This window comes from Anopheles maculipalpis, chromosome 2RL (assembly GCF_943734695.1).
Source record: "Anopheles maculipalpis chromosome 2RL, idAnoMacuDA_375_x, whole genome shotgun sequence".
Taxonomy (NCBI): Eukaryota; Metazoa; Arthropoda; class Insecta; order Diptera; family Culicidae; genus Anopheles; species Anopheles maculipalpis.
Genome location: NC_064871.1, coordinates 27,627,487 through 27,655,314, shown reverse-complemented (window position 1 = coordinate 27,655,314; position 27,828 = coordinate 27,627,487). Strand labels below are relative to the sequence as shown.

At 44.1% G+C, this 27,828-nt stretch overlaps 4 protein-coding genes across 4 annotated transcripts in view; 3 read left to right on the top strand and 1 right to left on the bottom strand.

The window, feature by feature from the left end:
• The window catches only part of LOC126565883 (uncharacterized), a 482,940-nt gene that overhangs the window by 378,985 nt on the left and 76,127 nt on the right, over nt 1–27,828 (top strand). The window lies entirely within an intron of this gene.
• The window catches only part of LOC126559640 (laminin subunit beta-1), a 379,704-nt gene that overhangs the window by 292,445 nt on the left and 59,431 nt on the right, over nt 1–27,828 (bottom strand). The gene's annotated exons all lie outside the window — the stretch shown is intronic.
• Nucleotides 17,077–18,959, top strand: LOC126557527 (uncharacterized transmembrane protein DDB_G0289901). Its single transcript, XM_050213332.1, has 2 exons — nt 17,077–18,671; nt 18,753–18,959. Exons 1-2 carry the CDS (start codon nt 17,124–17,126, stop codon nt 18,957–18,959), a joined length of 1,755 nt encoding a protein of 584 aa, XP_050069289.1. The 5' UTR covers nt 17,077–17,123.
• Nucleotides 22,171–23,319, top strand: LOC126565861 (uncharacterized). Its single transcript, XM_050223074.1, has one exon. The coding sequence runs from the start codon at nt 22,171–22,173 to the stop codon at nt 23,317–23,319; it is 1,149 nt and encodes a 382-aa protein (XP_050079031.1).

Here is a 27,828-nt window from a genome sequence, read left to right as displayed (position 1 = left end):
TATCCTTATCTTCTAATCACTTCATAGCCTATCAAATTATAATGCTTATCTTGCAATCAACTGCTAGACCCCTCATCGATCATTGTGTTTCTTCCCGCTCACATTGCAACACAGCAACATTTCCGCTTACGGAATCTATAATTTTCAATCGTTTCCGTACGCCGTTACAAAACTGCATGCGTCACACACTGGATTGTCGCAAATATTGAAAACGAATTCACGATTCACTTTTCCTTTCGCTCGACGTAACCAACCTGAAATCGATAGTGCACTGTGACCGGCAGGAAACGAATCAAATAACATTCAGCTCATGAACCATGAAGCACGTTCGAAGCAAAACGGAACGGGTAGAATAATAACCAAAAAGAAAAAAAATGCATCACACGCGCGAAATATTAAATAAAAATGCACACATGTAGTCTTTTTTGCAATCAGGAAACGAAGGATAAACACAATCGAATGTATTTAAGGATGAGGATAGTGCGACGATATACAAACCAACCGGGTTCACCGGTTTGATAAATTACCCCAAAACGCATAGCCCACAAGACAGTGCGCAGTGGAAAATGGTCAACGGTGACAGGGCAAAGGATCGGAAAATAAAATAACTAAATATAAATACCATCACCCTACACGTCTGTTCGTACGTGATCGGAAATTTGAATGGTTTCGTACAGCCCATAACGAAAAAAAAAACGCAAACCGATGGCACAACCCACCGACAACGAAACAAAATTCAACAACAAAAATCCTAACACTTCAACCGAACATAAAGCTTGGAAGAGCGAGCGACGCGACGAGTTCATTTGTTCTTTTATGCTATAACCATATGGCTGCGGGAAGCGTATTCAATTACCCTCACGTACGAACTGTACGAACCATCGGGCCATTTCAGGGTACAATTTCGCTTTCTGGCTTTTTGTAAACTTTTTTGCCCAATTTATCACTAATTTAAAAGTTCAAAACACAAAGGCCTTTGATAATAACAGCTGGCTCGCTCGATAAAACCATTTCCAATCGCCGGTCGTCACTTGCTGTCTAGACAACAACACCTCAACCAAACATGAACGTAGCTGTCAACATCATATGCCATTCATAAAAAAGGTATGTTTTTTCCTTCGTGACTGCACAGCAAAACAGGAGGAATTGATATGGCAATCTTTTTGATACTGGGAGTAAAGAAATCCATCATTTAGAAAAAACAAACAACAAACTTTTGTCATTCTGAAAGAATCCTACAAAACTTGCCCGATAATAAGCTTTCCTCGCAGTCAAAACTGTCCTCCACATGAATCAAACCGTTGTCAAAAGAAAGCTATATGCCGGACAATGTTGGAGGATCCACAAATTACTGTTACCCACCGTTGACGGATACTAATCTCATCCGTGTCTTTTTTCGCTACAACATGTAGTTTTTAATGAACTGCCTCGTTATCATTAGTACTATCCTCAGACAACTTCCACAAAAACCTTGCGAATAGAGTAACGTGCCTACTATCCCGTCTGTATGAAATGTACAATGCCAACCATGTCATCCGGACGTGGGAAGATCTGAAATCAAGCAAGCGATTCAACGCCGAAGATCATCTTACGAGCTGAAGCTCTAGTAAGCTCATGAAAAGATGACAAGTGTCTCGGGGCCCGGGTCTGGTGTTGATGGTAATATGAGCAATGTGGTTCTGGTTGCGGTTGCTATCGCTTCTCTTCACGCTGCCGCGACCCAAGATATTCATGGCCATACACATTTCATGATAACCATTGCACCGTCATGATCATCAGCAGCATTATTGTAATCAACTAATTGTATTCACTGCAGGATGTGGTGTTGTCTTCCTACCATGCTTCTTATCATGCATAAAGGGCAAGCTTCTATGCATTCCCATCCGCATATGCATGTCACTGCTTCCTTTACCAAAGCTGACAGTTGCCACGTTACCATCGGTAAGGCATTAGTTTACCATCAGCCAGAGAAGTACGACCAAGGATCGAGGTCCTCAACTGTGCACTGTTCAACAAACACCAAACACGACCCAACCCTGGACCTTCTTTCGTATGCAATACGGGTACTCGGCTACTGATGACAAAAAGCGACCAGAAACAACTCCAGTAGCTCCTGGTTTGACGGTAGTTGCTAATGCAGATGAGGATGTTGAACCTGGTTGCAACATTTTTACGTACGCGAATCCGTCCGTTCCGCAGTTTGCTTCGCCTCGTTCTCATACCCAACACATTCCGCAGCTAACACACTGCTGGAAAAGCCGGTCCGAAGGAGAGCGTGAACGGAACACCACATTATAATGGCAAATTATCGCAGACGTTTTATGGGGTCGGTCTTGGAGGTCTTTAAAATATAGCTCGCAGAAGAATTCAAAACGAAATCCAAACCAAAATACACACCGAAAAAAAAAGAACCGGGCGCTATACAACAACATAACTACATACTGGGGATGGACGAAAATGCCGACTGGTCTACTTGAAAACCCGTCCACACAAGCGGGCGGCATCTCATTTACATTTTACGTTTTTTTTGCTGTCGTCTTTTTGGTGGGGCTAAAATACTGTTCTACCTTTAACTGCACAGAGTATGAATGCTTTCTTTTCGCGATCTGGTATGCCAGAGTTCTGCGTGGTCCGGGGTCGATACAAGGAAAAGGAGCACGTTGGCGGTGTAAGAAATTAATACCGTTTCCACTGGTATTTCGGACCCAAATAACGATTTAATCAGTTTAGCACACCGCAGATAAGAAGAATAGTTTCAAGTTCTTTTTTCCTGATTTCATATTTTCGACGGTTCAGTCCAGTCCAGCTAAACGATTTGCACACCTGTTCACGCTTTCGTTTGAAGATAGGACAAGAAGATCAACAAAATATTCCTTCAACGCTTATTTTCTGTTTTAAGAAAACGAGTCCTTCCACAGACCAATAAAATCATCAAAATTTCCGTGATTAAGTTCACTAAGCTGCTCTTAAGATATTCGCATTTTATACTAGAGATGCAGTCATGTAACCCTTTTGACTTCATAGCTTCAAAATGCAGTCTTCGGAGGCACAAAGTCGACAATACAGCCACAAACATCATCCGTTCAGGCGCCAACTTTTGTGTGCAAGTCTGAACGTTCCACCCCAAAAAGGGAATCCGTAAAAATACAGGTTAAATTGCACGTATCGCCATATAAAGCAGTGTATTTCGGTTTCGTAAATTCGCGATCAAGCTTTTGCTACACGATCGCTGAAAGAAAAATGTCACCCGAACTGCCCTGTACTGGCTTGGCAAAAAGATATCTCTTTTCGATTAACAGTATGTTTTACCGAGTTGTGATGCATCGAAAGCAGATCAACATTTGGACGCATTACGTACCTGGAAATAAAAGAACAAAAATATATGATTAGGACACTGTTGTACTGTGAAACTAATGTACAAATATTAGCTCAAAGTGTGTTTTTCTCTTCCGATAAACCATTACAGCGTGCGTGATGGAGATAAACGAAGCAACGTAAAGCTAATTTCTAACAGGAAGTGCACCCCAGCGCAGCGTCAACCACAGCGCCAAAGCTTGTTTACCATAATTACCAATCCATTTTTCTAATCACCTTCCGGGAAAGAGATCTACCCTCTAGCTGCCCTCAAAGGGAAGGCACCACGACAAGTCTGTTTGCTGTGGCTTCCCTGCTCACCAAAGATAATAATTGGCTGCTACCTGCGACAGATTTACCGAGATGTGTCACCGACATCTAGCAGTTCTAACGATTGCAGTCACAGATGTCAGCTGTATTCCGTTGGACACAGACGCGTTGTTTGTGTACTTTGATGACTAAAAATGCGCCGTATCACAATCAACCTCCCATCGTACCGATGCAGAGCCGGATACAATTTTGGGTTGACACAGAATGATAAAAGTATATCCGTCGACTTGTCGGTGTGGTATAAGCTATCCACTTTTTCCAGGTTGTGTCACATGGTTATCGGTTTCAAATCAGTGTGACTGTCGGGAACATTATTCATCGCTGATTATGTGTACGCGGAACACTCCCAAGAAGCTCCTCTAATCCTTCTTATCTTAGGCAGTACCCAATAGGAATGCACCAAATTGTAACATTACCCACTCGCTGGTCACTGGTCTTCTAGTCTAGCTCGCTAGTGATGACTAAAACAGACATCTGCTGCCACGAGTCATCGGGAGGGTCACCGTCCACACAATAATTGACGGGATTCTCTCTCTCTTCATTTGCTCGTGCATGGATAGGAAGGTTTATGTAACTGGATTCAATCCCCTTTTCATGATGACGGACAATTGCTCGACTATGTGCGTTGGATAAGGGCTTGATTGGGCCGTTTCCAATCGATTGAGTGAGGGTGGTTCTTCTGACGAAATGCTTTACCCTCGAGGCAATTCTAGCGCGTATCATAAATCGGAATGGGGGAATGTGTACATGAAGCAGAATATATAAAGACCATTAAAGGTGGCATATCTCTATCATACAAGACTTAATTACGCATCATAATGCACCGTGCACTAGTTTTTTTCAATCAAGTCCAACATCCAAGGCTCCTTAAGAGGAGTTCAGTGATGAAACAATGTTTCACCATTGGATTTTCACCATTGCCTCTCGCTCGCTACCTTGAGTTCCTCGGAGTCAATTAAATTCAATTGAGACAATAAATTGAATAGATGGGTGCATCAATTATTCCACACTTTCTTCCGTGTCTTTTGTGCCGGAGCAGCAGTAGTACAAGATTCATATCTCTTGGCAAGTAAAATATTTAAATTACACCCTAATACCCAAAAAGCTGAGCGTGATGTTCAACGTTTCGCCTAAGGCGCTAGCAAACTCTGTCTAGTGAAGCATGGCGCCTAATGGCGCCACATTGTACACCTTCGAGCTAGAGAGAACGCCATTGCTGATAATGATTAGAGGAATAACACATGAATAAAATTAAGCACCCTCGTGTTAGGCAGTAGACGGTTGTACTTTTTTTCCAATGCATCCCTTCAACGAAGCATAATTGTACTTTCCCTTTCCATACGATGCACTTATGCGCTCGCTTTGCCCCATTGCGTACACAGTTCTTAGCTATCAAATATGGGCAAATGGACACCTACCGCCACTGCTCTACCTGTATCACACGTGTCGCCACGGAAGAAAAAAAAAGGGTTCTTCAACCACAACCGTCCACCATCGGCCATTGACTCGACGGCGTCAGTGAAAGACGCCGGTTATAATGCACGTGGCCATAAACACGCCATTAATCGAACGCAACACACACACACACGCACTCGGACACCGGCCGGCGACTCTAGAACATTTGTATCGCGTGACAAACTCTTCCATCGATCCGCGGGCCTAGTCACAATCGGATTCGATCTCTGCGTTTCTTACTGCTTCACCTTCCCAACATGCTAGAACTGTCCCCGGCTACACGATAGTAACTGTCGCCGCCGACCTTAATCTGTCATTTAGAGGTTGTGTTTTTTTTTAATTCGCTTCGTCGCCACTCGATCAAATGATAGTAATTCTAGAGCGCTCGTTTTCTACGCGCTAGTCTCGCATGCAATGTTCAATTTCCCATCTACAGCAAGGTGGAGTGAAAGGAATTGTCACGTCATCTACAATTGGCAAGACTTATCATAACTTTTCTTCTTCTGCATAGGGGTGTTTTGCCCGGGAAAAACGTTTCCTGTAGAGTTACGTTTCCACTGAGCAAAACGATTCTTACTGAAAACAAGATTACTATAGTTTCGTCTGTATTGCGCAATCTTCTTAGCTAGAGGCTCTAATCAGCCATTCTTATTGTAAGAACGTACGCGCTGAGAATTCATTCGAAAAGCAAACAACTCGTACCCCGAGACCGAGTGGTCCCGAGACCAACTGTTCCGTATGGCCAGAGCAGTAAAAGCATGTCACGTCACTGCAACGCAGTCCGGAACTGATAAGAGGAGGTATAACGCTTTTCAAACCATCAGAAGGAACCATTAGGCATAGGAAACGGACACGCATGGTGCGAAATTATCGTATCGTTTCAAACGATTTAGCCGTTCTGGCCCTCAAACACGACCAAGAGAACAAACAGCTGCTTTGAGACGAATACAACACAACAATATGAAGGCGCGCACATGCTCAGCCGCACTGTTTAAAACAGTTTTAAATGACGCGATCTTCAGCTACTCATGAATAGACTTCATTAGAATGAAAATAATTAGCAAAAAATGTAAACAAAAAGAAACGTCTAGAAAATCAATCAGATGCGCTTGGTAGATAAAATTATTAATTTTTGCTCAGAACATCCACCGAGACGAAACTGCTGAGATCATCATATCAATCAACGACTGCATGCAGATAAATTAGGCGAAAACAAATCAAAATAAGTTTTATTGTTTTTCATACCAAACCTCCATTAAGGCGAATTGTTCCAGAACGTTAATTCCTTCGAGACGCCGGCGCAATCTTCTTGCGGCAGTACTCTATGTGGCTCACAAGTTTCAGCCAGAAAACGGAACAGCGTCGATCGATAAGAAGAGCTGAGTCTACAAGCATGATCGGGATTTTTTTCTTTCATTACTCATATTCTAGACATACCACCGAGAAGAGCATTGAGGTCACACGAAATCAATGTCATCTAAGATGGCGCTCATGATCGCCGACAACATCAAGCTGTGCCGCGATCGTTTAAGGCTCGCGCGCTGACAATTCCCGATGTCAGTAGCAATTTAATCAGCAACGCGACAATTACCTGCAAAACGGCAACTTATTATTCGCTAACCCGCTGTAGCTTCCGGAGTGTTGTGAAGCAAGGTAAGCATTAAATAATATCAAATTCTTTACAAATTATTACCATTGGGTAAAAAAGAAATAGAAGAAACATTGTTTTCTTTTTATCGTACATTAATCCCCACTTAGATGGCACCATTTTTCTCACAGCGTTGAGTTCACAAGAAAGACACGAAGAAATTAACCATTAACCATTATCGTCGGTGAGCAATCCCTGCGCCGCGATTGTTGCCGGTGACCCTCCACCGTTGAGCTTTGAGCAAACTCAATTATCTTGGTGTGGAGAACGCACGAAGAATGATAGAGCCAGCAGGAGAAATTGTTCCCACTGTGACCCGTATGCCTGAGTAACACAATCCAGGCCAACCTGCCCGTCAACCATGCCTCTTAGAAGATGTCAGCCGAGAAGTGAACTTCCTCTGGTTGCACTGTAGTGTCCGAGTGGAGATTTTGCCCACCCCGGCCATCTCGATCTGCCTTTATAACGAGTGTTCAGCACTGGATGAGAGTGTGGCGGAGCGTCGTTGGTCAATATTTGTCGAAACAACCACTCCAAACATGCCCCAGCCCCAGCCCCAAGTGAGCCAGAGAGATGCACTCTGGTCCCGGTGCTTGATGTCAAGAAAGTTTGTGTGTGTGTGTGTGTGTGTGTGTGTGTGTCACTGTTTTCTCCGCACATTCCGAAACGCGGAAGAGAGCGGGTCACCTAACGACGGCTTAATCATAGCCAAAGTAACACAAGATTTCACATTCCACACAATAAACATTGGTTTTGCTCGATTCAAATAGTTCGGTTCTTGGGTGGATGACAGAGAGCGCACAGTGGTCGGCCAACTGATAGCACATTGGCATCTAATTTGAATCGATTGTGAAAGGCGAAATAGAAGTTATCTCGCCCAGTCTCAATTGATTGTTGCCAAATAACGTGCAGCCAGCATGCTGGCCATGTATTCCTGTTCGGTTGTTTCCTTTTTCGAGGATTTTGGTATTATAAGCGTGGTGTCAAATAACAACGTATCTAAGCATCGAACCTCTCTCCAATTTGGAATTCAAATTTATGTCAAACAAACCGCCTCTCCTACACATAGTTGCTCTAATACGCGCGCAAAACCAATTGAAATTCTCTCGGAAGAAGGATAAGGAGGATATACATATCGTCAAAACAACAACTCGGACTATTGACTATGAGAACACCTGACGCTATGAACTTATTTTCTTATGCGATGAATGCTTTCTTCCCTAGCAATACGATCAGGCCGAACTTAAGGAAACATTCTTCCCGCAACAGACTCCACACTGTCCTTGAACGTGAAAGCAAACATGATGATCACACGGTTCGACAAGTAAGGCTTGAAGTACGATCGGTAATGGCAGCAGCTGAAGGGTCGGCTCGAATGTGCAGACATTGTCGGATAAACCGTTAAATAAAATGTCCAGTCAATCGGTGCTAGGACTGCAATTACTACTTGCCGACCGACATCTTACCCAGCGGACTTTCTTGCAAGGTTCTTGGAACAACGGACGGAAAACACCCTTGACTCTGGACGCTGACCCTCGTGAGAGGTGTCGGAACGTCCCGCACTGATTTGGAACCGTCTCACCCAGCATCACCTGTGCGGATTTTTTTTCCTCATTTACCGTTACCGGTGGCAGAGAATCAAGCCACATCCAGCTCCACCGTCAGCCAAATCGCAATCCAAAATCCCAACGGATCACGTTGTCCGGAAGACTACGTCTCGTCGCCTTTGGAGCGTCCTCCAATCGGCCAAGAGGGAGTTTGATTTTTTTTTGTGTGTGTCCAAAGAGACGACGGCTGCCACCGTACAGTCTAAAATCAATTTTTAGTGCCCTTCTTCAACCTCCACTTGTTTTCTATCGTGCGGCCGGCCGGTATCCAAAACCACCAATACTATGTTGAACCGTTTTGGGGTGGATAGCCATTTTTTGCCACCCACGAAAGAAAAGGGGTTTTAGAAATTATAGCGGGGTGTGTTTCTATTTTATTTTATGCCTCTTTTTCTCTCTCCTTCAGCAGTATTAGTCAGATGTACCAGGACCACAGGCACAGGTCCGGCTCTATGCTTTATGTTGAGCGCGTATGCGCTCAGGCAGCGAAAGAAGAATACGTAAAGCAGCAGAATACGACGTCTACTTCACCATTAGCATCAGCCCACTTCTGGACACGGTGGTTCCAGCGGTGATGGTCGTACATCGAACAGAGTGGTTGACGTTGAGCTGTGTTCTGTTTTTTCCCTGTCCTCCGCTCTGGTGTTGCTGTTCTTCTTTAATTTATTTAGCCTCCGAGAGAGCTCGCCTATATCAACTAGCCAAACCCGATGATTTCGCCCCACACAGACATACACACCCATCCACACACACACACTCACATTCTTCTGACCGTGCCGTTTAAACGATAATCGATTTTTAAAAGCATTGCAAACTCTTTTTAGACCTTCGCACGCCAACGGCCAACAGTCGCAGTGAAGATTGGTGTCGATCGATACCTATTTGGTTCGGATTTGGCTTCAGATTCCGATGTCCGACATGTATCTTCACTTCGCAGCAAAGCCCCCGAAATCTGGTGCGAAAGATGTGAGCGACAAGCAAAAATGGGACGACGACTACAGAGGGTGCTAATCAGCACAAACATCTGCAGTTTTTTTTTAATTTTTTTTGGCCAGTTGCAATCATTTGCGTAAAGAGCTCACAGGTTCACAAAACCACACAGTCACATGATGTTGAGGAGCTGAGGTATTGCAGAAATAAGAAAACAAGTCTCAGCTGTTTCGCAAGCCATTCGAAATTGCAGAGGTTCGAAGCATCTATTTCTCGTTGCCAGCTTCATTAAACTCCATGTTGACATTTTTTGTTGCATCCCATTTCAGCTTTGGAGAATGAAGCCGTGTTTATAGAACTCTGCAAACACAAATGTACATTCGATTCCCTCATCATGGGACATTCCAAGCGGAATAGACTTGTTACAATTTTTAGCTGACTCGGAAATACAATCACAATGACTCACAGAGCTTAGCTATTTCCTGTCTGCCTTCCCAACAACGTCTTCGTCACCGGCAGATGTTCTGGTTCTTGTGTTTGCTATTTTCAAGTGCGGCACTTAACCCCTCGCCATGGTTCCGTTCTCTCCGTCTCTTTGTTTATTATTTCTCTTTAAAGGATCATGTCGGTTTCGCATCGCGTTGCCACTTAAACTGCGTGCTTCTCGTATGGATTGGAGTAGTATTTTAAGATTTTTATTGACAAAGCGCACCATTCACACGATTCATCTAGACATCGAATCGCAGTGCGCGCGATCATAATCTTGTTCCACTTGTTAATATGGAGTGTACATCTTCATCAACGCGCTCTGGTCGGCCACACGAGTGCCATGTCGTCATCCTTATCCGAAATCGCTAATTAGGCGATGTGTCATTTAGAATCGGCAATCAAAACAAAAACCAGCATATCACACTTTGATTTATCTCTTTCGCCATAAAACGCATGTATAAGCGATGACCAGACAGTGAGACCGCTTCAAAACACGACAAATGGGCACGTAAAAGCTTATCACGCTCTTTCACACCGCCTTTTTTTATGGCGCCCCTATTTTGACTTAATAACTCGTTCGTACGTAAACCGACATCAGCAATGAAAAGTGGTTGAACCTACACGCGTTTTGCGGCGAAGCAAATCCAGGAATATGTTTTGCCATGGTTTTTGGAAAAGAACGATACACATGTGTGAGGTTGCACAAACTTACGGCCACCCATTCGCCAAACCTCATAGCAAAAATGAATTTCTTATTCTTAACTTTTATATTGCTTGCTGCAAAAAATCGACTCCCACTTAGCATCGGTGTGCCAATCATTTTCGCAATTGCATGGTATGGTTTTCCAATGACATTGGCCTGTCAATATGTGTTTCGTGCTTCTCTTTTTTTACAATTTTCATCCCATGGTGCCAATCACTGCCGCCATATTCGCTATAAATCTTTCCCTTGCCCGTGTGCCACAAGATGAAAGGTCAGTTACAAATACGGGAAGAAGGTTTCCAGCTCTGGTGCAATGAATTATGAGCTGCCGTCGTAGAACGGCTCGGCACTGGGACCAATCAGCAATCGTAAAGGGTTGCAAAAGTGCATAATATTATCCATCCCACAGCTGGCCCAAGAGCACCTTAAAACGAAACCGACAATTGGTAGAGTAATTATTCAAACGAAGACGATAAAGCTGCAGTTTTCCATCAGAATGAAACATAATCCCACCGTCAAACGCAAGATCTTCCAGACACTTTAGTTAAAAATCATTCAGAGAGTATTAAATGGCATATGCAATGGTCTTAAGCAGAGCAGACATCCAACCACAACCACTGACCATCCTTGGGACGGCAGTGGACCACATTTTTTCATAGGCGTTCGAACGACGCGACATCAATTGCCTACTCACCCCGTCATTGGTATGCAGTAGAAGCAGCGACCAACCAACACGATCACAGACGATCTTGAAACCATAACTTATTGCGACAAAGATGACTACGCGTCCCGAATGGGAACAAAAGGGTCGCTTCGCTTCATATCTAGTGGGACGATGCGAGTTTCATTTTTATGTGATGAAAACTGAAAGTACCTAACACGCAGCCCGGGGTTCGCCGCTTACAGCCTAGCCGGATTGGAAGCATTTCTTTCTCCATTATTGCCTTGTGTATTGTAATCGAGGTGTGTCACCAGAAAGGATTTCTCTACAACACGACCCAAAAGAAGGTTTAAAAATCGGTAAAGAGAGATTTCATACAAGTTAAAATTGAATTATTCGTTTCTTTTCAATCGTCTAAAGTGGATCAAGAAAAAAAATGGAGAGAAATCAATTCGTCTACATCTAAGGCAAATGTTCTTGGCGACCACCAAGAACACTCTTCACCGTAAGTCGAATCTTCTTTTACCAAGAGATACGCGAGATGGAGAAAATGAAATGAATACCGAACAGAATACAATCTGGTGACTCATACAGAAAACATTATCTTAACTTCAGGTCTCAGTTTTTACAGCCAGACAGACGACCGACGCACTTTGTTCTCAAAAACGATTATTGGCCAGACAGGAAGGATAGAGAAAGAGATTTAAATGGCTTTAATGTCGTATCGGATAATGTTTTATGGATGAACAAAACAATACATTATAAAGAAATCGTTAGATTGGACTGTAAAAATATTTAGTTTCTTTAATTATAATATTTCTTATTTTATTTAACGATAATTTATGACCAACAATAATAAATGAAACAGTGGAATTCAGTGGTAATGAATATTCATTTGCAGATTATATTGTTGAATTATTATTTAAAACAGTAATGCCGTAATTTGTAATGCTTCGTCATAAGTGACTGATTCAATAAAAAGCTTTGAATTCTCTTTTAATATCAACTCTATATACAAGATCTTTTATTCTCTATGGTAGAATATAATTTTTATACAATAATAAGAAGTTCAGATCAATGTACATTGTTGATTATACGTTGCTTATTTTAAATAAATTGGATTTCTCTGCCGTGGAAGGTAGTCTCCAAAACCATCCGATGATGTTAGTGGAACTGGCTCCATAATCAAATTGCATTGATGCTCTTAAATGTAATGAAACAGCTCTAATTTTTAGTTCATGGTTTCTAAAGAATATCGAGGAATATTAGTGAGGAAACACATGCTAGTCGGAGGAATATAGGTGGATGCCTCCCCTTACTCTTATTATTAAAACAAATTAATTCAAGGTAAAAATATTGTAAAGAAAATTCCATCCTTCTTCAAACCTGTGCTGGAGTAAGTGGTGGGACTTATCATCGTCATCATCAGCAAAAAACAATTATTGGCCACAACTAGCAGTCTCTTAATGTAATATGAACACAAAATAAATCGAAGCTGGTGTGATAAAAATGAATTTGAATTACCAAAAGCCAAAGAAAAAAAACATCAAACCATTTTCTTATTTTTCCCCATATTTTAATAATTTAACATCATAATTTATATGAATAAAATTACAAGAAACAATATAAATATTTCTCAGATGCATTTTATTTTCTAAAACCACACTATTGACTGGAACATTGGAGCTGCGTCGCGCAATAACAAAAGAACAATAAATATAGATTATTTTCCTTCGACAGGATGCGCTTGGATGAAACTCAATCGAGGATTGTGTTTTGCCATCCTACCCAACCATCCTAGGGAGAGAAAAGTTCAAGACAGTTCATCAAAACCACTTCCTGCAAGCGGCGTCATGACTCATACAGTACTACAGAGCGCGATGTACGAGAACGCAGCGTGTCAAACAACATTGGAGATTGCTCTTCATTCATACCACAGTTCTCTTCGCTTCGGAGGCGTTCAACCATGCTGATCATTCTCGTTCTCTATCGTCTAAGACGATGTCAAAGAAAGCGATCAGTTCCCGCAAACCGAGCAAGATGCATGCGACACAAAGCGAGTGCAGCCCTCACAAACTGTGTGATTGAAGAAAAGAAGCTATGCCGATAGGCGAACGAAGCTGTAGGGCAGATAAAGAGCAGCACGTCTTGTGGTGTCCTAAAATATGATCTTAATTATAAAAGGCAACGATTTATTAGAGAGCTGATATATAATTATTTTATTCCTTCCAACAATCGAAAAAACATTGATCGATCGAAGAAACCCTAACACTGCCCCCCCTGCATGGATGTGGACCGAATTTGGCTCGATTTATTGTTGAGCTAACCTTGAAGAAAGCGTGTTCTACAAAGCGCCAAACAAAACAAAGCAATCCTCCACCGCACTACAGGAAGTCGCCGTAGATTGAGATCGTCAAAAACGCAATCCCATTACCTAAATGTGCCGATCTCAAGCACCGTGGTAAGAATTCCGCAATACGCACAACAGAAACACAACAAAAAAACGGTCCGACTTGCCCTCCGTGAAACACCGGGATATAATAAGAATTAAACTTGCGGGACAGAGGCAACACATTGAAGGAGTTGTTCTCGTCTTAACTACACGTCACAATACCTTCTCTAGCTCAGCTGTGGTTCCACCTTATTTTAAATCGGTGTGCCTACGTAAAATGGTAAAGAGCAAAAACCGGCTTCAATCTACAGACACCCCACGACCATTTGAGAGGGAATCAAGAATCAATCGCCCAAAGCGCAATCCCCAAGCGATCGTGTGTATGGAGTGTGCTTGTGGTTTAGTCGTTTAGAAGTAGATTTGTAATTATATTGAGCGCTTTCGCTCTAAATCACCCTGGCGAAGGTGCAGCCCACATCGAATCGCTTGTTCTTTGCAAAACTGTGAATGCAACCCGATGGCGGAGAGGGGGACCAAACCACAAACTGTAGGCCTCCATATATTCTGGAATGGAAAACGAAACGCTCACAAACTCTTCGCGTAACAGCTGGCCCATTTGAGGTTTGCTGACTACAGCACCTTGACCAATAATAAAGATAAAAGGATTCACGATCCGTAAACAATAAAACTCATCTGACCGGGTGTGCATATATAAAGTCCATCCACTATCTTGCGCGCACACGCACAGTGGCATATCTGTAACGCACAGTGGAAAAAGTCCACATTCCGCACCACTGCTGGGTGTTCCGTGGTGGGTTGGTTCCGCAGACCGATCGAAACAATTTGTTTCCACCGGTTAACGAGCAGTCTCGATCTAGATTTGACCACCGATCCCTCACACCGTCTGATTGGTCTGGATCAGTTCGCATGCCTCCTGTTACACGGTTGAGAATTTGAGGAATGTTTTTCAAAGGTACATCTCATGCGCTCCAGTGTTGGTGCCGCAAGTGTCTCTCGAGCGTAGAAGGTAGGTTGGGTGTCTCTTTGCAAAAAATAAAAATTCCTCGGGCTTGTTGGCATGCTGCATTAACATTAGCATTAACCACCACCAACCGATCACAAACCGGCGTGCCATTGGGAACTAAATGAGTCGAGAAGTCTCTCCATCCTTTTTCAATACGTTTTCCAGCATATCCATTCTTTCCGTTAATCGCGATAAACGTGGTCTTTGTAAGCTAAAATAGAAAGATACAATCTTTACTACCATTTAATTCACGCTATTGTGAGTGATTTTATGGCAGCAAAATTAATTTATCTACAACGGTAGCCCGATTTGCATTTACTTGTACTTTTATGGGTTCAGAATTACAATCACAGCACGGCAGTAAATATGTTCTTATCCAATAATGATGATGATTTAAAGACTTTTAAACTCATAAATGAAGCTAATGTTACTCGTTTCTGCCTCAAAACGAATGAATGATTAAAAGCATCCATTTTGAACTGCTCCTTTACGCAGCATAACAAGGCTTACTGTTGCTGCAACCAAGCAAGCATTGACTTTCGATGGCGAAATAAAACTGCACGGAAGATATTTTCTCCATATGAAGAGAAATGGGACCCTTTGTGTACTTCCACTCCATTCGAGCCCTGCAAATTCCCACCGCGTTTGGAAATGTCCCCCCACCGGGACCTCCGCAGCCTTCCCGCACACAGCACGAACACGAGCACGAGCCAGTAATACTTGTGTAAACGAGATCTTACAAGAAACAAGAGAAAAACCCCAAGAATGGGAACGCCGGAAAGATCTTGTCCCCCCACCCCCTCCTGTGTGCGCACAACGACCTTCTTCTTATGCTTCTTCTTCTGTCTGTTGGAACCACAGGCTCCAAAAGCAGAGCGAATCTGACAAGAAAGAGCCGGCAACAAAGGATGCTGCTACCGCACACCACTAAAAACCGGCCAAATAACAGTGCGCTGCTTGTGAAACCGGTAGGCAACAAGGAATCTTTACTTACTTGCTTGAGGCCTTGGAGTTTTCGCCAAATCCGACCGTGAAGTTAGTCGAAGTCATGTTGATGCTGTTGATGAGTTTTTTAAACGGGTAAAACACGTTAAAACTTGCACACTGCACACTATTCACGGACCAAGGAAACAAATTCGGCAAGCAGCTGATTTGTTGTGGAGTTTCGCAATTTGCTTTATGTTTCGCAACGGGATTAACACGGTAAGTATTGCACGCGGCACTCGTAGAACGGTAATTGGTAAGTACACTTTTAGCCACTGGTTATCCTTCCGTTTAGGATAGCACCGAAATGAAGCTTCTTTTACCGAAAGCAAGAAATAAAACACACGCGGGAATAGCGAGGAATAGCACGACACGAGCGTAAACAAAACACGACCGAACCTTCGAACTGTTGGACAGAAAGTGGGAACGAACTGAAACCGCTTGTGACGCTGCAGCCGTTGGAGAATGGTTCGAATTTACACTAGAGCGACCCAATGGTGGTTCGGACGGGGTTCTGTCTAGCAACTTCGAAAATGGAATGGGTTTTCTTTGTTATGTGATTTGAAAATAAGCTCCAAATGCTTTCAATAATAAGAAATCATCATATAAAATGTAAATTTGCTCGCTAGAAAGCGAATAAATTGAAATACAAACCTAATTATTCCCATTTTTGCTACAACAACATTTTTGCTACAACAACGAATTTGGTTCCACCAAATTCGGATAGGATTATATCTTTTGGATTCATTCCGTTCCAATTTCATGACGCCCATCGCTATTGGAACATTGCACACACTGTAGTACTTTGCACACATCAAAGTTGTTTATTTATCTTTTATTTTTATTTTTTATTCTTTTCTTTCACCTTTGTTTTACCACAAAAATAAATCTAGATAGTATATAACATAGTAAGCAGTCGTTTTTGCTTTTAATTTTAAATAAAAGTCCCGTGCAATGCATTTTTCCGCTGTCATGTCATGTTTATGCATTATTTGTTCCGTCGCACGTCAACCAAAATGTCCAAGAGCCCTATCCCACAATGCGACTTTCGTGCATCGTCGCCATTTTTCAAAGCATACATTCGCGAATCAAAAACAAACTTAACCAAAAGCGGAAAATCTGGTCCCGTTTTCCTGCGCACACACGTTACACGTAGTGCATTTGTGCAGCAGTAAGTGCTTGATGTGTTTGTAAATCGGTAACAAATTCAGTTTTTGTGTTTGCTGCGACTCTTGTAAGGAAAAACACGCTCCGATACACACAAATTGAGATAAAGGAACATTTACTGTGTGCCCCGCGCGCCGTATTATTGTCGAACGTTTTGTGGACGTAGTTCTATTGACCAGCAGCTCTCCGATCTGTATTTTCCAGGCTGAAACAATGTAGGCTAGTGGAAATACCCCGATTGGTTAGGTTAAATAGGTATGTCACCAGACCAGCGTTCATAAACCAGGAGGAAATTTTTTCGCCCGAAACTGGCAGCAAGCAGAAACTAAGCAAACAACCTCGTCCCACTGAAAACACCGTGAACTCATCTTACGGCACAATGATCAACGTTGGCACAGTCACGGTGGAAGCCCACTACTCAACGAACTACGTGGAAAACTATCTCGATTCGGTAGAAAATCTTCCGGACGATGTACAGCGGCATCTGTCACGCATACGTGAAATTGATGTTCTCTACCGGAGCCACCTGCGGGACGTTAACACGTACTGCGAACAGTGGAACCTCAACCAGGGCCAGGGAACGGCCACCACCGGTGCAACGAAACCCAACACAAATGAACCATCGTCATCATCCACGACACCAACGACAATCGAACCGAGCAGCAGCCTAAAGCGGGCAACTTCCCGGATACAGAAAAGTCTCATCGCAGCACAGGAGCTCGGTGACGAAAAGTTGCAAATCATTCAACAAATGCAAGATTTGATCGATCACAAAACACGGCAACTAGATCAGGATTTCGTGAACCTTGGTAACGAGTTTTTCGTACGGCTCGATTATGCTCGCGACGATAAGACGCTCGATGTTGCTCGGGATGGAATTGGTGCGAGCCTTATCGGTGGCACTGCTGGTGGCAGCAATACGTCCACCAATGGACCGGGTCCGTACGGTATCACAGGCAATGGAACGGGCAACGGTCCAAGCGTGTCTGGTGGATATGGTATCGGTGGTGCTGGCAGTAACGGTGGCAATGGTGGTCTCGGTTCAAATTCGCACATCATACACACAAGCAATGGAACGAGTGGTAATGGAGTCGGAAGCACACTCGGTGGAGGTGGCAATGGAACAGGAATGTACGGAGGAAACAATGGCAGTGGTTCGATGAGTAGTGAGCGAAGCTCCAAACGTGCCCGAAGAACACGCCACGAACAGACCGGTGCTGGTTCGGCGAATGGTTCCAATACGCCCAACTCGATGTGTGGTGTTAGTGCGATGGAAGTGGATCCGATTGAGGATGTTCTTGGTGGCAACAGTGGCGGTGGAGGAAGTGTTCCAGTAGGTGCGAGTCCCAGCAATGCATCAGGTTTAGGAAGTGGTCCATCGGGTACGGTAACCATCACCAGCGTTGGCACTAGTGGACCGCAGCTAACCGGAGGAATAAAGCCAGAATCTGGTAGCATCGGAAGCAATAGCAATGGTGGTAACGGTGGCACGAGTGGATCAACAAGCAGCCATACAAACAGTCTAAGCGGTCAGTCAGGATCTAGCCAAACACCGAGCTCCACTATTGGAGGCAATGGTTCAAAGGGTGGTAATGGTGGTGGAAACGGTGGTCCGAACAGTACCATATCTGGCACCAGTAGCACCAGTGGAAATAATGGCAACGGCAGTGGCGGTAATGGTAGCGGCGCTGGAAGCAGTAATACACAACTAAACACTTCCACCAACCAGGGCACTGGGAAAAAGGGAACCGGAAGTGGCAGCAATGCAACTAGTGGTAGTGGTGCCGGTGGTGCGAACGCGGGCAAGAAGAAGAAACGAAAGACGGGCGGTCGGGGATCGCAGGCAACGCGGGAAGCGCGCGAAGATACGCCGGCTGCCGAGGAAACGATCGATCCGGACGAACCGACGTACTGTCTGTGTGATCAGGTGGGTTGGGCTTTCCTTTGTCATAGTTTTAAATTTGAATTATTTTTACGATTTGCTAACGCTTCATACTCTTATTTACAGATTTCCTTCGGCGAAATGATCCTCTGTGATAACGATCTCTGTCCGATCGAGTGGTTCCACTTTAGCTGCGTTTCGCTCATCTCCAAACCGAAGGGTCGCTGGTTCTGTCCCAACTGTCGCGGTGATCGACCGAACGTGATGAAACCGAAGGCACAATTCCTTAAGGAGCTTGAGCGCTACAACAAGGAAAAGGAAGAGAAAACGTAAATGCGAGCGATCGTGTTGAAAAAGCAGACAACAGTTCAAAGAAAGCATTTGCTTTACTACACCACACAAAACACACAGAGATCGTGTAACGTTCCGCCACGAACTTATTTTCTTAAAAAATGTGAAGCATTGACAATAAGATGGTTGTCTGTTGTTGCATGTTTACTATTTCGTTTACTTAAATTTAAGCTTTCTTCTCACTTGTAATCTATGAAAGGCTCGCGTAAATTGCATAGTGAGGTAGTTTCCCTTTTTTTTCTTGAATTTTAGTTGTGTTCTTCATTTGAATTTTTATCGATTTTATATGTCATTTTGTGACGCTTCCTTGAAGGAATCGTGTTATACCTAACTAAGCAGCAATATTGTGAACAGAAAACAGATTGAAATGGCAAGGGACAGAAAAAAACTGAATCTTAGAAAAGAATCACCCATACAAAGGGAAAAAATTCGGAGATAAATAGACATTTCCTATCATGTTCCGTTTTTGTAATGACCCTTCGCCGTACCAGATTAAAATGTACCGCTAAAGAACGAATATTAAAACGGGAAAACACATTGCACACAAAACTATGCACTATATTTATGACCAGGAATCGTGCAGTAAGATTTTAGAAGAAAGAATATCGATAATAAGGGATTTTTTTTAAAGATGATTTAAGAAAAAATATCAATCGTCAAATTACGAAGAAAAAAAACATAGTTTTAGTGTTATTGATTCAACTTTTATCCGACAAAAAGATCACTACACTAGTTTTCGCTTCTTAAGCAATTATTTTTTGTACGCCAACTCGTCCCACAGTGTCCCGGGGGCGGAAATAATAATTTACATTACGACGCGTTTCTTGGAGCAACAATGTCGCTTCGAACAGGTTGTGCAAAACAACATCTTGGCTAAGTTCCTTTTTGTGTACTGGTGTGGTCCCAAAAGGAAGGAACATAACGGTTGTTGGTTGATTTGAGATTTGTATTTCGAGTGAACGTTCTTTCCGTGCACCGGTCTCTGCTGCGGGAAAGGGGCAAATGAAAAAAAAAAAGACAAACTCGAAGTCAAAATTCTGCACCCAGAGCTCTCTTTCCGATTCTAATAATTTCTCATCATCGTTTCTTAGTGACCAATTAGTGATGACAAACGGTTCGCTTGTTGGATTTTCTTTTTCAATCTCTTCCCTGCTTTCCGGAAGTAATCTGATTGAATTAATTTGCTACTAATAATTATGCTTAATTGTTAACATTATTTGCACAACAGTAGTTGCAGAATATTGTATAAAATAAATGCCATTAAACAAGCTATCTTGATAGATTCACCACTTAAAAAAATAAAATCCAGAATTAAACCGGGACATCCATGGACGCAGAACCATCTTTTGTGTGTTTGTGCATGCAAAATCGACCCACAAAACCTGTTATTGAGCGTCAATTGCATGTTTAAAGATACAAAGCCTTCAGAGGTTGACCGAGCCCAGGTTGACCTATATATCCTCACCAGTGTTCCGGTAGATGAAATCGACGGTCATCGAACGAACGTCAACCTCCTCGTTGATTGACCTCAGCCCACAGGATAAGCATTCTTTCAGCAAGTCATTCTACATCATCCCCCTTCTATACAAAAACCCTCAATACAAAAATTAAAAAAACGAAGCTTTTTCCTCTCCGGAGCTTTCTTTTGGTTGCAGCTTTTGTTAGCGATCATGATCGTACGCTTATCGCATGTGCGTGCGTTTCTCTCGCCTTTCTTCGTTTCCATCGTGCTGTTCTCGACGACTCTTCGGGTCTGCCCCGTATGCTGCAGAGTGGGGCAAATGTTGGGGCCAATGTTTTTGGTTGCGAAGAAAGTCACCGACAGAGAGAATGCTCGCCGAGCCCTCGGATGTACAAGTGGGCGCTGGTGGGGGGATTCATGCACACCGAATGAACCAAGAGCCGTACCACCAAATGGAACGATCGGCAAACCTTGCCGACAGTCCAACAGCGTCACTGGGCGCGTTCGGCGGACGTTCGGTTTGGATACGTGAGTACGACAGGCAGGCATATCCCCCTGGTGCTGCTCATCTCATCCTGTTGGCGGTTCTCCCGAGAGGGAATCCGCGAACCACACTGGAGAGTCCGCGGCGTCTGGGCAGCGTGCGCGCGCGTCCAGATTTGAACCTGTTCGGGAACGATCGTCGAGGTGTATAAAACTCGATTCCCGCCCGCCGTTAGGTAACAGTCCATTGTGTAACGTTGCCGGGAACGGGAACCAAACCCCAAGCCGAGAAAAATCCAGTCGAGGTTTCTGGCCAGTGCAGGTTTGTGTGTGTGTGTAATGTTTGTTTGTAGTGAGCGATAAGTGAAGAACATATCCCGTAACAAAAACATAGTGAACTATAGGTGCCTGAATTTTGTGTGTAACGAAGAGAGGAGTGCTAATTGACCAAAGAGCATCGTGAAGCATTGCGCCTACAGCACATTGCCCGAAACACGTGGAGAAAGTTCTTCGTCCGCGAGGCTTCCGTGGGGTGGTGGTCACTTCGCACCACATTAAGCATTGTGGTATTTAAAGTAAAAAGACTCCTCGCAGCATAGCCGTTGAACTCTCTTCAGCTTCAGGCAACCACTGATGCCAGAGGTCGTACCCGACGACCGGACATTGAACGCGGCTGCAGAAGAAAGTTGTCGGTTGTTTACTTCCGTCGGTGTTTGTTGTGGCTTCTGTGGCGGTGTAACGCGTTGGTGAGGTAGAAATATACGGTGTGACGCGTGAATCTTCAAGAAAGCAGCAATGACCTCCGCATATTCGATAACGATACGTAAGTTACTTTCATTTTTGCAAATTAAATTACCAGCATGTTTTGATGGGGGTTATTAGCAAGATGATTTGTGATCTGCTCGACCGTGTAACAGATATAATTTGGGAGTTATTGACACAACAACGTCAACACAACGATACAAAGAATCTTATGTGATGACAAGAAGATGAACATATGACTCTTTGTAACGTCTAGAAGATCTGTCGCCTTTGTATCAAGAAGAAGGGGATGCATCACAAAATATGATTCTAGACAAGAACAAGTTATTACAGCTATAATTAATCTAGTTGAAAGGTGGACAAACATTAGCCGCATGACACAACTGAACCAATATTTCAGTCCAATGGACCGAGACATACTATCCAACAAACGGTATAAAATCTCAAGTTTCATCTTTACTTCAAACTCACCTCCAGACATTTAAAATGTCCGCTAGTGCTGTTGTGCTTTTTCTACTCCTAAACCTGTACGCCCAACTGGGCCATGTACAGTGTGCTGTGGATCCTTACCCTGGTAAGAAGGTTTGTGGATTAGGGCTCACTGGAATGATTTCCTCAGTCAAAACGTGGATAAAAGCGGCCGAAAGTTGTCCTGTTCACAAACTGTGCGAAACCAAAAACCATATAATGCAGTACCAACAGGCACGCATCCGGTGTACGATTCTGGCGAAAAAACAACCACCTCCACCTCCAGCGGTGGTTGTGCAAAGGGAGTTGCTGCCGAAAATTGAAACGGCCATGACTAGTTTGCAAGCCATGTTCGAACCAACGAAGGCAGACCTAACGAAGCTGGACAAGGTGCTCGATCAGCAGCTGCGTGACGCCTGGAATGAACTGGCCGCACTGCAAACGGAAGTTTTCCACAGTACGATCACCTCGGGCCGGATCGAACGGGCTATGTTCTACAGCATCCTCGAGGATGGCAACAATCCACAGCCGGACGTTCAACCCACTAACGTACAGGAACTGTTGAAGTATGCTTGGGCATTGCCGTTTCGCACCTCGCAACGAAATATGTACAAGTTGATCGAGAAGGTGGTACGCGAAGCCCATGACCCACTGCTCGAAACGCTCTACACTGTCGATGTGGCCAATGTCGCCAATCCGGTGCTGGGCAGTCAAGAGCAACTGTTCAATGACCATTTAGAGCGCCTAAGGCGCAACCTGACAGCGAACTCGTACGACACGCTCGTTTCCATTGCAAGACGCTTCCCGGACCGTTTCGCCTACCTGAACGAACGGTTGCTTAAGCTACCCGAAGGCACCAAACCCCAGCCGGACACACTTCCCAGCGTGGTCAACTTTATCGGACAGCTTCCTACTGCTCAGCAGCGCTTTAAGGCGGTGGAGGTGCTGCTACAGTCACTCACGGTCGAAAATGGTACGCTCGCTTCGGACGCGGAGTATGTGTATCCGCTAGCGAAATTAGCCAACGGTTTGGGCAGTCTGATGGATTCGAAAAAGTACACCGGCGCAGATGAAGTGAGGGACAAATTTAACACCCCGGTCAGTGGAAAGTCGGCACAATATTTCAAGCAGCTACTTGTCAGCCCCTCCTCCAAGGTAGTCGCCTAGGGTGTTTGGGCTGTCGTTCAATAAAACTATTTCCAATTACGGGTGTTCCGTTTCGTCGCATTCACCGACATCACACACAACAATCATCTCGTCATGTGTCCTACGCCCAAAGGTGGGTTTTCCACCGTATCAAGTCGCGTGTTCTCTTTCCAAATCGATCTCCAGTCCGTTCTAGTTCAACTTATGTGCGTGTGATTGTGATACCATGCTCAACCATTTCGAGTGCATGCGATATAAGATGCCAGCCTGGTCAGTATATAAATGCCGACAAGATGGTTGCTCCGGGATCCACAATTATAACTGTACTCTCCACGGCCATCGTCCATTATTTGTCCATCCAAATCGACCCGGGGCCGGTCGGTGTAGGTTACACACACACATGACACACGAAACAACCCTCTGTGGCTTCTTTCGTTCGCGATCCTCGCAAACCGCTGCACGCAGAATCCTCAGATGATCTCGATGATCGGTGGCTACGGTTGCGATCTTTCGGTCGCCGCGTTCTCAGTTTTATTTTATTGTGCATGGTCGGATTGGTCCACCTAGCACAGAACCTGTTTGCATGTTTGTGCCCGATCGACCGGATGATCAAGAAGCAGGGTTGGGGATGCTGGGAAGAAGAACACGAAAAGAGATGCGAGAGAAAAACGCAACCCACACACACACCTTGCCACCATCCTCCCACGGTATGTGGACACTGCACACAATGTGAACACATTCATCTTTTCCCTTGCGCCAGAAGGGGTGGCGCAGCACCCAAAGCGGGTCAATAGCCCACCGCGATGGGATTGGGAAAGAAATAAACGGCTCTCGGATCTTGGAGACGTCCCCTCCGGGAGCACAGGCTCAATCACATCGGGGCTCGATTGGCAATAAAAAAAACAACCTAGCAATGGCAACTGGGCAGAATGGTTTATCCCGAGCTGATTACTCCGTTAAACGGCTTTAGCATCTTGTGTCCCTTCCTGTGTTCAAGCAGAGCATTGCAATTCGCAAGAGTACCAGGGTGTCGATGCTGGCACAAAAAAAACGAGCCACAAACGGATGTGCTAATTTGTCAATTCACGAACTCGCCGAGCGTTCTCTCTGGTCAACCCGGTTTCTTTCGCGCATTTGGGGAGGTTTGTCTCTGCTTTGGCTTTTAATATAAATTCCCAATTTTTTTTTTTGCTTTTTTCTGCTCGTCCATGCTCGTTCGTGGTCACTAATTAACGAAAGTAACGGTGCATAACCGAACGGTCTTCCTGCGATCATTCTTCGGGGAACCGGGAAACGCTATAATTCGCCATAAGATGCCATCGTCGTGCTTCCTGTCATGTTACTTTAAGGTGATCCCAGAGCGTATCGCCCAATTTTAAGTTTCAGTTGATTGTTTATATTTTTGTTTTTTTTTTGCGTGCGTGCAGGGGACCAGGGGCCAGTAGGAGTCGTCGGTCGGTTAAAGGAAGGAAGATAAAAATTAACCACCCAAATAGAGCGACCAAAATTACAGCACTGGTGATCACGCACGTTATCTGAGCATTCAAATTATTGGGCTATTTTGACTAACTGTCACTCTTTATCTTGGGTATGAATATAACAGAAAACTCTTTGGGTCCACCTCAACTTAAAGCTTCAGTTGGGCAGAAACGGTAGCAGAATTAATTTAAAGTTTTATCTTTAACTATCGCGTCTTTTCCAATCGGAAGACCTACTCATCTTGAAGGTTCAAGTTCACATGTGTGCTCGCATTTGGAACGGAATATTTTAACGCGATTTGACAAATGTCCTTCCCGTGAAGGTCTAACACCTTGTTAAGTAGTGTTAGAAGCAATCAATTATACCACAACACTTGTAATAAGTGGTCTACAAAAAAAAACCCCCCACCCAAAGTAAGGATGTTAGCACCACAACCAGTAATTGATCCTATCTAACCGATCGTCCGCGTCGCGCCCGCTGTCAATTTAATATTAGGTCATGGTCGTTGAAAGGCACTGGTTGCGACACAACGGTACTCGCTGGGGGTGATGGTTACCCTGCTCACCTACCGGAACCGGGAACACTGAACACATCGCAAGAATCGAGCAGTGATCGCTTTCAGAAAACAGTAAGCATCGATTAAGGTCAGCTTAAGGTGGGACAGGCAAAACATGGCGAGAGTCGTACCAGCCAATATCCGAACAAACAGACGAACAAATGTGTTGGACGTGTGCGGTTTGAGGCATTCCACTGCAAAAAAAAACCGATCCGTGAACGTTTCTCCCCGAGAGTCGGATAAGTCAGATTTGCTGCGCTAAATGGGCCAACGGTCAAGCTGCGTATGGCAGAACCTAAAGCACCTAAGCACCCAAAAGCACCTAAGCGTGGAGAAATTGGTTGGATAGTTGTTTTTTACGATTCTAACCTACTTTTTGGTAGGTTTTTTTCTCCGCTTATGATGCGAGTACGTTCTTGGGACTCTCGCAAGCTTCTGTGTGGCGTTGGCAAGTGGCCAATGAGCGTGATTATCTGGATTCCAACGCCAAATGATGAAATTAGTTTACCAACCGAGCGTAATCGAATTGATTGATCTAATAAAATATAACCACCACATCAGTGCTGGTTAGTGGTAGGACCCGTAGGTACCGGCCAATCGCAACCACCTGTGGTGCTCTCGTTTATCTAGCAAACGAGAGCGTCTTCAACATGCGCTCGTACACGTTGTTAGCAAGCATCAGCTGTTTTAGCGAGTGGTTTGCGGCAACCAGAACTCGATCGTTGTTTGGTATGTGAGTCTGGTGGTCTTTAGTGTTTTTTCTTCGGCAAGCTCCAAGCGCCTCAAATGCATGTTTTTCTCAACCAACAAGACCGGCCTGCAATTCGTTGAAGCGTGCAACCGCTTCACCTGATAGCAACCGGCCATGTTCCCGGTGGTTGTGTTGTATGGTGTGGTTCTCTTCGTAACATGAGGTCGGTAATGTTGGATCAATTGGAGCTAATCGTGGCAGGAACAGCGCAACTGCAAACCGTTCTCGGATGCACCGGTATAGGTCCGCACCGGTGACCCATTATTATGGGAAATGCTGCCTAGCGGGCAGAAGAAGCATACAACATCCAGCGGGAGAAGTAACAGGTAATGGATAATGTTGTTAATTTTCACCGCCAATAAGTAACTGATTGATGGGAGGCAAAAATACAATACTAATATTTCCGCTCGCTGAAAGCTCCGCCGTTGTACGGTGTTTGTTTCGCACATGGGTTTTAAAATCATGTAATTATGCTGCAAAACAATATCTTTAAACCCACCCAAAACAGGGTGGGGGCATAGGGGCAACAATAAAACCTGGTTATGTACAATTCGCTTCGAGTCGAGAATCGCACAAAAAAAAACGGGGCTTTTCTTTCAATTAAGCGTCATAATGGCTTCATTTTATCGCGCGCATTTTCAAACAGTTCGCCTATTATCACTGGCCGATCGGTCAACAAAACCAACTTCCCACCCACAGTGATCGCTTTTCCGATCGTTGGTTGGCTTTTTGTTGTTGTTTGCGCTGGAGAAATGTTTTGTAATTTGTGATCCAGACCCGCACACCTCCAACGGTCTCCACTATCAGACCACCAAGCACATTTGGCAAGGCATGGGAAAGCCACTCACCCCGGTTTTTCGGTTAGGGGCACTATTGTGCGAAATCCGTTACTGTAAATCAAAGCCTAATGGTCATATTATAAATCGTTTTTATTTTTATTACGTTTTTTTTTGTAGAGGGTTCCCCACCTCCTGTGAATATGGCACAATTTAGGTTTTACCGCATTAAATCACCGTTTCATCACACTTTCGCTCTTATTTTGAGCAAAAGGTTTTTTTTTCCTTGTGGATGGAAAAATGACGGCGAGGAAAATGAACAGTGGAATGATGATGGAAAACGAGAGCAAGTAAAAGTGCGAGATGAAGAAGGCGATTTATCGTTTTTGGACAGCCAATTCATGCTTCGGAAAACGAATTAAAGTGCCAGAGTTTCGTGGAAAAAAATGTTCGGTTGCGTTGCACTGATGGAAAGCTTCATTCAGCCTGATAAACAATGCATTTTCCCACTAGTTTTATGTGCTACTTCTTGTACAAATAGTGGGCTCGGTCGGTCGAAATCGAGATGTCACCGGCTGGGTGTCTTAATAATGTTGGATATCTATTTCGTTGATGACAGCGATGAGGAGCCTATGGGTTTCCCTTAATTTGCACAAACGATTGAGACAAAAATGTTCACTCCTCACTTTCCATGGTAAAAGAAACTGCCATTCTTTCATTTTTGTGTTCAAAAACAAATTACTTGTGGAGTGGAAAAAATGCCGCTTAAATTTGGTTGGAATTTTCCCTACCGCTATGTGACTGCGGCTGTTGGAAAGCATGGTTGGAAAGCTAAAGAAATCATAAGCCTAGATGTGTTGTTGGAGGCGAGGAATTCAAAATGGTCCTACATAAAAAAAACAGCAGCAGTGCCGTTTCCACTGATGAGACGGAACAACGGCTTTGCAACAGCTTGCAGCGATCGTGTG

Bases quoted from the DNA above. Each gene is read 5' to 3' on its own strand.
- LOC126565861 (XM_050223074.1), top strand. From the start codon at position 22,171: ATGTCCGCTAGTGCTGTTGTGCTTTTTCTACTCCTAAACCTGTACGCC.
- LOC126557527 (XM_050213332.1), top strand. From the start codon at position 17,124: ATGATCAACGTTGGCACAGTCACGGTGGAAGCCCACTACTCAACGAAC. The intron at 18,672-18,752 runs GTGGGTTGGGCT...TCTTATTTACAG, and splicing joins CGTACTGTCTGTGTGATCAG to ATTTCCTTCGGCGAAATGAT.